Source organism: Dreissena polymorpha, chromosome 9 (genome assembly GCF_020536995.1).
Source record: "Dreissena polymorpha isolate Duluth1 chromosome 9, UMN_Dpol_1.0, whole genome shotgun sequence".
Classification (NCBI taxonomy): Eukaryota; Metazoa; Mollusca; class Bivalvia; order Myida; family Dreissenidae; genus Dreissena; species Dreissena polymorpha.
The window spans coordinates 24683937-24697246 of NC_068363.1; the positions used below are offsets into that span (position 1 = coordinate 24683937).

Sequence of the window (13310 nt, forward strand, 5' to 3'; positions counted from 1 at the left end):
AATTGTTATGCTCCACCCTTTTAACATATATCACACTATTATCGTGCCTTCTTAATGTGTTATTGATATCTAAAAGACATTTATAAACAATATGTTGTATTGGCTATTGACGATTGAGTAACATGCGTATTACTTGATATAAACTACGTAAGCGTTTTTGACATAAGTATTTTCACCAAATATCCACTGAAATTTCGATTGCCAATGCCCCTGTCATTTAACCCAACCTAGTAAAATTAATAATGTATACATTCGTTATTACAAAGAATTTAACAAATAGTATCAATGCTCTTAAGTTATAATGCATGATTCCCAAATAAATGTCTAATGATACATTGCCATGGTCATATTAACGAGACGATACGTCAACAATTCCCCTCAAACTACTTCAATGTTTTACAAAAGACTATTATATTTCAAACAGAAATTAAACATAATGAAACAAATGAGACGAAAACATCTTACCATTTATATACAGAACATCTACACAAAAAATACTGCTCTGCAACATACACAACCATATGCGGGTATTTAACGTTGTTTATAAATGTAACCCAGTCAAAAAAACTCCCCGATCGCAATAGGGATTGAACACAGGATCACCCGGTCAGACAGACACTCTACCGAGTCATTTTGACATTACAACACTTAAGTACACTATTTTCAAATGCACCACAAATTGGTATTATTGGCAACATTCGACTAATACTGACTACGTCATAGCCTAGATTTTAGAAAAAAACCTAATATGTGGTAACATACCCTGTAAAAGCAATTAACATTCTTTCGAAATCACATAACGTATCGGCCGTTATTATTTGAAAGAAACACCTGTTGATGGAAGACATGGGACAGCGTAGTATATACCTTTATATAAGATGGGTTCTCTAACGAAAATAGATTTCCGGATGACGTCTTCTGAATATAATACAAGCTTGACATAAATTTACTCTTCTAACTTGGCTATGTTTATGACTTTGTTTCACGTATGTACGGGCACGATTACCGTATTTAAGTTTAGCATTTCAGTTTAGCATTTCTTTAATCTATATCAACCGCTTTAAATACGGAAGCATATCAATTGAAACAATAACCAACATTTTCTTATTCAGATCAATGCCAAGTGCTTGTTCTTGAGAAATAGGGTCAACGAAAAACTCGAGGTTATATCATGTTTTTTATAGACCCACTGGTGAAATGTCTTATTCTTATGCGTGCGTCGTGTTAAGTGTAGTCAGCAATACCAGTGAGTTATGAATATAGATTTTCAAAACAAAATGACACAAGTTTCATGTTAAACAATTATCAATAAATACACAGCTAACAAATTCACCTTATTAGCACGTTTACTTTTACTTTTTCACTCCAGGTTTACCTCAATATGTTTGCTGTTGTGTAACTGTTACTTTTGGTACAGACGTTTTTACGGTATGTAGAACGTGGAAGAACACGTATATTATTATTGTTGTACTAAGCTGTTATGTTTAAATTTAAAACATTTATAAAAACAATCGAGTGAGTAAATTGTCAACATTATCCATCAAACAAATGGTATTGACCTTGAATATACGTAATTAAATTAATAATGAACTAAACTATAAATTCATCAAACAAAACTCACACTTTTACCTTAAAATATAACTAAAAATCCACATCATGCAAAAATGATAAAATATAGTTACATCAAAATGTTCTCGAGACCATTTGCCGTGTATAACCAGTAATTTGTGTATTTTTGGTAGGGTATCGAAGGAACAATCCCACAATTGGGATCAAAGCCATGATCCTCCGGTGGATAGATGGATACGCTTTCCACTACTCCATGACAGAACAAGTATATGCAGCTCATTTTCAAATACATGGGAACAATATTTAAAATATTGCTTTTTAAATAATATTTCATTAAGAGTGTATGGGTTAATCAAGTTACAGAACACTTCAAAAATAAGAATCATATTCATGCATTTTTTAGAGCAATTTCTACTTCTTGTCGTAGAAAAAGAATGTTCAAACTAATTCCTCACTACAGTTTTCTGAAAATCATATACATAAAAAACTACAGTGATTTCATGACAATAGTTATGCACATGGTTTGCTGTTTTTGACTCATAAGGATTAACAGTCAAGCAGGATTGCAAACCTGTTTCCATATCTCAATCAACTTCGAAGGTGTAACTTGATGAACTGTTAAGACGTTATCCTTTTTGTAATCACATATATTACTGGGCCCTGCGAGGAAACCTGAAGTTTGTTTTAACAAATATCCGAGTCGCCGAACGCACAATGAAACGTAGACGTCTTCCAAATGGAAGAAAGGCACTTGCGGAGAAACATGGTAAATATCCGACACGACTTTTATGCTGGTCATGTATCCAGTCCCTGAACAAAAGCCTGGAAAAAACTCCTCCGGATAAGAACTGAAGGAGGCGTACCATTTAGAACGTTTATCTCTGATTGGTGATGCTTTTTGGTGACAATAGCCGGTCAGTCCTGTTTGTAAATAGTTTGCCATACCGGTTCCCGACAACATTTTTATTATCGAAGGAACATTGACCCACATGTCGTCATCTGTTTTCATAACAAATTTTACATTAGAACATTTTGTGGCGGCCCATTTAAATCCCATGATGGTTTTATATGTTAGATTATTGTAACTGTCTATAAAGGTCTCCTGAACGATATCGTGATATATTTCATTTTCCCTCATCACAGATTCTTGTAAACTGTTTTCTGCTGTTTTTCCTAACAGGAAAACGTGCCTTGCATTTGCAGTATTGTTATTAGTGTATGACAACCACGTCCGCCGTATCGTCTGTCGATTTAAGACATTATGATGCACAGTGGTAACGAATATCAGAAGATCTATGTGTTCGCTCGTGTCCAATGTGTCGCAGATGTGGTCGTTCTGAATAACATACTCAAAATCATGTTTAAAACAATTATTGCATTCACTCTGGCGCTCTGTGGAATTACGTATCGTGCCATTAGTGGTTGATTCGGTTCGTGTTAAATTCAGATCAACAAATGCATCTTTTTTGTAAGTGGTTACATTAAGTGGCAGATGTGGCTGGCTGGAAGCTATGGTTGTTTTAATAATATCCGCTTCAAGGTCGAAACGAACATTTTGCTTGTTTTCGAATCGTAAGTCACTGTTCGCGGTAGTTGGTAATTGGAATGGTCCGGTTGCTTTAAATACGGTTGAGTTTGTAAAGTTGAAGTAAGACGCATGATTTGATACATTTGTCGTGTCTGCCTGTCTTGTTATTGAGATTGCTTTAAGAGTATAAAATGAAATAGATGATTCAAATAAAAGGAACAGGAAACACACAACAATCAGTGTAAAAAAACTTAAAAATAAACCACGGGCGGTCAATCGACATTTACAAGCCCTCAAAGTTGTGGTCGTTCCGTGCATATTTAGATATGGATGAGAGATGTTCATAGTGCAAAATTAACAATTTAATGACAAGACACATTTGGCATGTGTGTTCTTAGCAGTTTCCGTTTTCATTCATTTTCCATCGCTGTTTTTAACCGGACACCGTAACAAATAATTGGGTCTGAAACAAATAAAATATGCTAAGTATTTACTATTTACTATGTACTATAACGTTATCACAATTAATATTCAAGCGAAACAGAACATCCTGGCGTCGATTCATGCAAACAATATGAATACCTGGAAATATTTGTTTTTTGCGTTTCATAGCTGCAAATAATGGTAGTACCATTAGTTGCAAACTATAAATTTGTATAAATAAGTTCACATTTTAATCGATCTTGCGCTCCAAAAATCTTCATGACTATTAGCGAAAACGTTGATTTGACATAACTTTCATGATATTGAGGATGGTAGTAAACATTTAGCCTGCACGACTGTATGTGCTGATAAATGTAATATTATGAACGTAATTTGTGTAAACTATCACGCGTTAAAAAGTTGAAATATGTTAAAAAAAAGTTTATATTAAAAAACTTAGTGATTTAATGGGAATCATAATTAAAGAATCAGTATATATATATATATATAAATAAATAAATATATATATATATATATATATATATATATATATATATATATATATATATATATATATATATAAATATATGTGGAATTATTGAAACTGCTTTAACATGTACATGAACTATGAATTATACTTGATTAATCGTGAGATCATGGCGCTCTTGAATCGGTTAAACTCTTGTTGACACGCATTCATAGATTTGGCGCTTACTTAAATTGCATCTTATTGTATCAATGATGATTGACCATAATAGCTGGTATCATGCTTATCAGAAATTTCGAATTTAGATCGGATGTATAAGTGTTAATACATCTTTCTATGGCAAATGAGTATCATGGTAAAGTTATCAAAGTTATGTCTTCCCTATGTTAAACTGATAAAATAATTGCAACATAATCAGCACCGTTAAAGTAATCACCTCATTAAACTTAGCACATGTAGTTTTATTACACAATACAAAACACAACGCCAAATTGTTATTCTGAGTTCGGGTTTAGATAAAAATGAAATTCTGTTTCTACTTTTTTATAGTAGTGAGGGCTTATGAAACTTGTGTCTGATGTATGTATTATATGATTATAATAATGTAACATGATCAAAGCTTTGTACGGTCTTATGAATAACGAATGCTGTTCAATTCTTACGACCAAAGTTGTATAATCAATTCTTATCGATGATATTAATTATATATATATATATATATATATATATATATATATATATATATATATATATATATATATATATATATATGTATATATATATAATATAGATATATACCGTTATGCTATTGGTTAAGATAGATTATAAATATTCGTCTAATACAATTCGTCTGGTTAAAGATCATATTACGCAACTCCTCGGTTAAGCATTGACGCGGCAGTTTATATGTGTTATTGTTATCATATGCACACTTGTGCAACCATTGCACAAATACGCCATTTCACAGGCATTTTACATATGCGTCATTGCGCAATTTTCACTCTAGTATGTATTGCACAGTATTTCTTTTAAAGTGTCGTTAACAATATCTTGTCATAATACCGTGTAAATATGCATATGTAATTCAATGGCAATTGATTGATTTTTACAATCAGAAGCAGCCCACTGTTTTTTAAAAAAGAAATCTCTTATTCTTTGTATAAAAAATAATGTCATTGTTTGTGTTGTATAGTATTTCTGAATTAATAGATAGATACTAATTCCAAGACAATTACCTGCTTAAGAAAGATTACACGCAGTTTACATATATCAATATGTTTTCAACATTAACCGTTAATATTACGTTTTAATAGCAATACATTTCTGATAAAATACGGTAAGAATATATGTAAATAATAAGATGACATGATCTTAACAAAATACAAAAGAACCAAGTCAGTTACGTGTCATGTAGAATCTCATGATATATTATTACACTATACGTGCAATAGTATTACAACTAGTATGAATATTCTACGCAAATGAAGAAAAGTCAGACAAATGCTGGTCGATGCCTTATTTTACTTCATATTCGAGTCGCATACAGACGTTAACAGCAGTTTTAAAAAATAATCATATATATTTGAGACGTAATTCGTAAGAAATATGCGACTGTAACTAATTCCATTAATAATACAACATATCAACACACGAAATACAATTACTATACGACTATCAGTACTTTAAATATAGATTATCTATTTGTTGATATTCTAGATTTATTGCGTACGTCTACGCTCATTGATTCTAAAGTTACCGCGCGCTTACTTAAGAAGGGTTTACACAGAAATGATCTGGGTCAGAAGAAAGTTTAACACGTACAAAATGATATGATACAATAACATATAAAATAAACGATTCATCATAATAATTAATACAAGTTCGGTTATTTACTTAACGAAATGCAAACGTATATCACTAAATAGTTTATTTGTATTTTTATTTTTGTTACACAATACAATTTAATAATATACGTGAGCTCATAGTGCATAGCACGTACTCATTTAAGTGAGACCCTCTTTTAGCATTGTCACTGCCTTTCGCACAGTGAACATTAATTACATAAGTAGTAATTTTATTCTACGAATGCACATGATATTGTCTTATGTGATTAAATAATGTAACAAACGTGTATAATTGTATTCAGTTTAAGAGTGTAGTGTTATGTACACGAATAAAAATGTTATATCAATAAAATAAAAAAATGTGAACGCTTGTCCGACTCAAACATTTGAAAAAATATGCATTCAAGAAACTGACATTTTCCAAACTTTTGAAACACAAACTAAGGGACTACAAGGTAACAGGTCGGAATTGACACACATATGTCTAACGAATGACATCGGGTCATTTATGCGCAGTTATTGTTAAACTTGAATATACAGTTAATATTTCGATCTGCCAACACAATATAGACCGCTTACAAAGGTAGAATTAGAGAATAAAAATATGTAAAAAAGCGTTGGCAATAAATTAATTATTCAAATTTGATCATTTCACACCTCAAATAAATATCGATCTTAATGAAACAGTGATAATAAATAACACTTATTCATACGTTTTTTACGTACAAACCATACGCAAACAAAGACAAAGGTCGCCGTGGTGTAATGGATATGGTATCCGCCTAGCGACCGGGCGGTCACGGGTTCGATCCCCACCGTGGAAGCGTTCTTTAGATCTCCCCGAAAGACACCAAGTACTGGTTCTAGGCCCAGGAAACGGACTCGAGAGTGTTTATATAAGCCTAAGGCTTTCGATGCAATCGAGCTAAAATAAATAGGTTTAAACTAAACTAAACTAAACAAAGATCCTGTTAAAATATTCGCGCTTTAATTATTAAGTTAAAATAAGGTTTCAAATTGCCATCGCTGTTAAGTAATTGATCTAGTTTACTATGACGAATGCAGTTACATTCATGAATTTATAGTGTCTTGACTGGTTTTCGTGCTTAAGGCGTCTTTTTAACCAAACAAACATAAAACTAAAATCACAAAACACTTGAGCATGTTAATACTCATGGAAAATCAATAGGTTACGCTTTGACAACTGAACGCAATACTTGGTGACGAAACAAGTCGAATGTTAAATGTTTAGAAATGGATAAGCCAACTCTATGATGTGTTGATTTTTTGCTAAGTTTAAAGACGGAATTGTCCGTAATTGAGAAGTGAATGTCATTTGCTTATATTTGATATATGTTGTTAAAATGTGTTTCAAGTGAAATGCATTTAGTGATGGGGATTATTACTAAAATAAGGGTGCATCCATGTATTAACTAAATTATTGTGTGTACTTTGACATGTTCCATGGTAATTATGTGTTATATAATCGTATCTGTTGGTTACAATATGATATGTGATAAAATGTGCTTTGTTTTCATCAAATGAAATAAACGATGAATTAAATATTAGAAATTTTAAATATTATTATACCAACCGACACACGAAAACAATTTTCTTTAAAAAATGTTGTCCCAGTGTATACTCTCTACACAAGGTATCGATAACCATATAAAATTCATTGAAAATAGCTTTTTATACATAAATGTGTTTTGCTAAGAAAGTTAATTTTCATAACCATACTACACAGATTATAGATCACAGTGTGTAAGCCTGCATATGATAAAAATGCTTACATAAATAGAATCCGATTAAACACAAGTTTCGTATAATAACACTTAATAAATAATGTTAAATGCCCGCGCACTATCTACTCCTTTCTGAATACATATTAATACAAACCGGGCTGTCAACAGCAATTGAATGCAATCCGCATCGGGCGAAGGTCGAGTTATACAGGTAATGTAATAGGATAGCGCATGGCTTTTGTTCTTAATATTTGAAATGTGCTTTTACATAATACAAATCATTGAGTCGGTTGAAACTGTCCGTACACATTTGCAAAGCAATTGTTCTTAACAAAGCCAATTCGTTGGAGCCGTTCTAAAGTATGCGGTAAAGATAAAAGTTTAACTAAAGCGTAAATAGCTGTAGCCGTACAAAGTAGGCGTTTTACCATATCGCACCTTTCATAGCAAAGTTGTATGGAGTGTGCTGACTTGATAGTAATTGATATCATGATATTCATGTTCCTATTGTTCAAAGTATGTTTCTTTAAGTAAAAACGATATAGTTAATTATATGCAACAAAATAAAGTAGTTCAATATTACTTGTACACCTCAAGACTTAGAGTGGAACCACTATTGAATTGTAACTATCCATATACGAAATACCAATCTACAGCTACAACAACTGCATGTTCATGACACAATTACATAATAAATACAGTTCTCCAAACATGTTAAAAAAACACTTAAACTGATATAGTAGACTGATTTTTGTAAACAATGGTTAGAAGTAAAAACATTCGGATAATGTATTTTACTGCAATAATCGCACTATCAACCTGTCCGTCAATGTCGCTTACATTATGTGCAATTTTCGATTGCATCTTATTCTGTAACGTATACAATGTTCCATTATGTATCCATCAACATTTATTGTTTTTTTTGCGTCCTTGCTCCGCTACATAGAGCGAACATATAAAGACGCGAACATTTGTACGAATTCCAATTAAAGCTTTGTACACGAACGTGGCGAATCTTGTGTTATTCGACATGGCCGCAGATTGTGTTACATTAATATCAGTCATTATTATCAAGGTGGGTTTATCTGTTGTGTGTTTTTTAAAGTTTTAAAACATACCGACACTTATTGACAACATTAAGTGGACAACAAAAGTTTACGAATAAATTGGAGAGTTTGCCAAATTAAGTGAATGAACTTCTCTTTTGTTATAATAATAAAACTATATTAAAATCTTTAGCACCACTTTACAGGTCATATTTTACAAAAACATGCACAAAACATTCCGCCGTCCAAAATACAACATTTCGGGAAACAATTCAAGCAGTTAAAATAATGTTTCGATGGCATTGTAACATGTTACAAAAACAGACACTTAGCCGACACCATAAACGTTAAATTACCGCAAGAGGTAAATCTACAATATTTTATTCCGTCTCATCCGAAATAATGTTTCCTTATGTTTTATTTGTGTTCAAGTACGACATCCAATTGTGAGAAATGTATTTTTGTATTTCCACATTATAAATTCAGCAAATAAAACTGTAAACACTATCAATTTAGTGACGTAAACATCGCAATATCCTCATAAAAGAATATTTTGGGATAGGGTTCAAATAAACACGCTATATACACCTGGAAAAACACCCGCTAGGCTCCACGTCAACCTTTTATACCAATGTCAAGGATAAATTCATATTGAGTGCGAGAGCACCATTTTCAGTGTCTTACTTATTGTCAGATTTTAGTTGTTGCTACATTAACTGAAATTTGTAAAATTCAGATATCTTGTAAATTGCAACCAGATTGTTATACATAAATTCAGATTATATGTATATCTTTAGATTCGGTTGCCGTTTTCGGATGAAATTTATAACGGCGGACGTGAATTGCGATTTCTTGAACAATCTTATCATTTGAGCAACACTTTAGAGTCTGGTACTAACGATGTTTCTCATGTGAAATTAACGTTTTTGAATTACTCGAATTGCCAGAAGAGTGAAAGTTTGTTGTTAAAAATTATTGAAATGGGCCAGGAAGCGAGAATAATTAAGTGTTCCGACATTCAAAGTACTTGCAAGCATCGGTATCTGGAAAAATTGCTGTCTTCGTGTTTTGATTTCAACGGTTTAATGTTGATAACAGACCCCGAAATGATACGCCACCTTATTTGTATGTTGATGGTTAATTATGAAACTTCGTAAATTGTGTTACTTGTCCATCGTTTATTAAACATATCGCAATAGTTCTTATTATAACAGTCATTGCAAGTAACGATACACGACAGAAATAAATAAATCCTTCCATTCTACCTTTTCATCCAACGATAAGTCCATGTCACGTCTGCCTGCACTGCTGCTAAATTGTATTAGTTCCTCGCAAAATTAATGAGGTCATTTTCATGACTCGCTTGATGCTCTAAATAATTAAAAGGCTGAATCGAATAAAACTAGTCGTATTCTTACCCGATGTTTTTCCCCATTATAGTGTACGCACTATCTATATAATAAGTAATTTATAACTATACTAATAGTGTGTCAATGAATCATATGTGATGTTAATGTTTACAAAACTAATATTTAATAATTTATTACTTACGACGGGCTTAGTATTACTCATCGATTATTAAATAAATTGATCGCTCGCAATCAAAATATAGTATGACTTGTACACGTTCATTTTCCCCATGTCAAATTTAAGCTTTAATAATTATTAAAGTCATTTGCTTGAAATAACTAAGATTGTGGTTAACATGCATAGGTTATATAATATTTCATTAACGTATTTCTTTGACAGTTTATCAAGGTGTACTGAGGCTCAAACATATGTTCTTTTAATTGCTATTTGATTTACAAACCGGCACTATTGTTTTACATATTACAATTGAACATACATTGACAAGTTATTGTGTTATTGCGGCCTTCGAGGAAACCGTTCATGATCTTTGCAATACATCGTACAAGCACACTACCGCTTACCAATATTACTCTCTTACACAATTTTGTAAAATGGATGAGTGTATGCATAAAATCGAAACGTTTAACTTGGACAAAAATGTCTATATTTGTATTTATGTAGATAGTTTAATGCATTTGAATGCAGTGTCCCTGTCTTAAAGTTTTATTTGAAAGTGCACATAGTAATTAACTGTAATGTAACGGGGCAGGATTGTTTGTTAAGCAATACTCCACATGTTACAGGATCTACACGTGTATGATGTACTGTAGGTCGAGATTCAAACTGTAAACGTATTATTGTGCCATGCCACAAATAATATTAACATGAGAATGAGTTTGTTAATCTTATGACATTTATAAGCTAGAGAAAGTCTCAATATTCCAGTTTACTTATGTTAACCAATTAACCGAGAGAGAAGAGAGAACCCACCGCCGCAAACAACAAATCTTAAAACACTCCACACAGTGACAATGGCGCCCAAAGATTTACAAAGGTGTAAGATCTTGCTATACATCTTCAGACAGGTACACGTTTTCTGACTGAGCTGGATCAGTATAACTGAGAATCATGATATATACAGTACCGTACGTATTGAACACGACCTTTGACCGTTTTTATAAAACTCTTAGTTCACATATTCGACTTTCATCTACGCGCGGTTCTGTTTAAGATAGGGTTAATGGTTTGTACAGTAGGCCGTACCAGGATATTAACATTAAATATGTTATTGGCAAGAGCTACCGACACATTTTATAAACCTCTTATGTTCGATGTTATTATAATCCTCGCGTTTTTGTATTTCACGATAGACGTAACAGTTCGCCCCGTTTATCTGCTGTATTATATTGTTATTTTTATTTTAATCAGTTTGAAAACACATACTAGACGAGTTTCACATTTCAAATTATCTCGATCCAATAATATGCAGATGACTCCTAAAACAAAGGCCCGCCATGTGCATGTAAATATATAAGTTAAGTGTAGCTAATAAGGAAATACCACTTTAGACTTAGTTATATCAGTATCTTCTAGTACAAACACGTGAACACATAGCATACATAATGTATAGCTGAATCCTATATGCCTATGAGAGGTTTCAATTTTTGTAATATACAGGGATCATACCAATACGTGAAATAATCCAGGGGTCGCCATAAGTGTTACACTGGCTTCATGAGATTTGGTAACTGGTTCAGAATCATATTATTTAAAGCATAGTGAAAACAACTTTATGTATTTTAATACATTGAAGAAAAAATAACGGTATGTATTGCTGTTTTAAAAGATTTGTATTTTATTGAAATATTTCTGGGGTGCATACATTTACGATTTACTGTATATGATGAAAATGAAGCGGTCGATATGCCATCAAAAGTTTTTTCTAATAAGTTTGTTTTATCATTTTGTGTTTAAATACTTTATTTAACAGCTTTTTATTGCCTTCAGGAAACATATATAATTGATTTTAATAATGTACGTGTGATGTGTGTGTCTGATCGGTGGTCAAATCGTAATTGGCGAGTATTACCACACCTCAATAAAACAAAAAAAGGTCAAGAACATGATGACTATCAAATCAATAACTTCAGAAATTAAATATGTTTTCATTGTAAATCATGTGGATATTTGCGTATCGATACAATTTCCATATTACACACTTTGATAGCAGGAAAACATGTCCAGATATATTAACAAAATAATAGCATACATATTAAAATGGTTTAATGATTTTTTTGTAGTCGAAAATCAATCAGGAATTCAATTGCGCTGATAATACGCAATAACTGATGAAACTCCCCGGGAGTCTCTTTTTATTAAAAATGCAATGTGAAAATTTAATAAATGTGATACCAGTTGACATTGAGCATAATCACATTACACATAGAGACTATACTCCTTAAATAAAGTTGTCAAATATGTAGCAGCACGTATTCCTAATAGTGCATAAACAAGACATGAATAATCATACGAGTACAATGAAGCGATTGTATTGCATTTGCATATTAAAGCAGGATAAATTGAGAGATGAAACAAGATAGTTCTTAACAGCTGAATGACAATCACTATGTAACAGCTAGATTTGTGAGATAAAAGTTTATGATAGCATGCAGTCTTAAGAGGACTTTCAAAATGAAAACAGTAATGAGAACATTCAATTCAGATATATACAAGCAAACAGAAAACCAAGGGGTCAGAAGAAGAATACGATTTGATATTATAACATATTTGTAATCAGATAGAACTGAAACAAATCTTACGACACAAGCTGGAAGAAATAACAAACCGAAGGCTAGATTATGGAAGGGACTTACACATTACAACTAGCAAGAATCTGGTATCGCATGAACTTTTATTAATTGAAATGCATTTGCTAGTTAGGCCGATAAATATTCAGTTCGCTTACATTTTGGTTAACGTTGTTGATTAAAATGGTAGGACTGGTATTGCTACGTGTAATAGATGGCATCGGGTCATTAATGCGCATTTGATGTATAACTTGAATACACAATAATAGGTCTGCTTTCTCATTATCTGCCAGTTTTACAAGTCTTAATTAGAAAAAAACAATGACAAGGAGCGTCTTAAATAAATAAATTATAATGAAGTTGATTATTTCACACCTTCCCTGGATTATCGATCTTAAGAAAAGAGTGATAATTAATTAATAGGTCGTTTTACGTTATAAATACCATAAGCTAATATAATCTGAATTTGGAAAACGGATTAAGCAGTGCGGACATCTTATTATAATAATGG

General features: G+C 32.1%; 1 protein-coding gene across 1 annotated transcript in view; it reads right to left on the reverse strand.

The window, feature by feature from the left end:
• Window positions 1-335: 335 nt before the first annotated feature.
• LOC127845358 (beta-1,3-galactosyltransferase 1-like) overlaps window positions 336-13310 on the reverse strand; it is a 21102-nt gene continuing 8127 nt past the window's right edge. Inside the window, exon 2 of the mRNA XM_052376224.1 lies at window positions 336-3560. Coding sequence (XP_052232184.1) covers window positions 2123-3442 — 1320 coding nt within the window. The 5' untranslated portion in view covers window positions 3443-3560 and the 3' untranslated portion in view covers window positions 336-2122. The remainder of the gene's footprint in view (window positions 3561-13310) is intronic.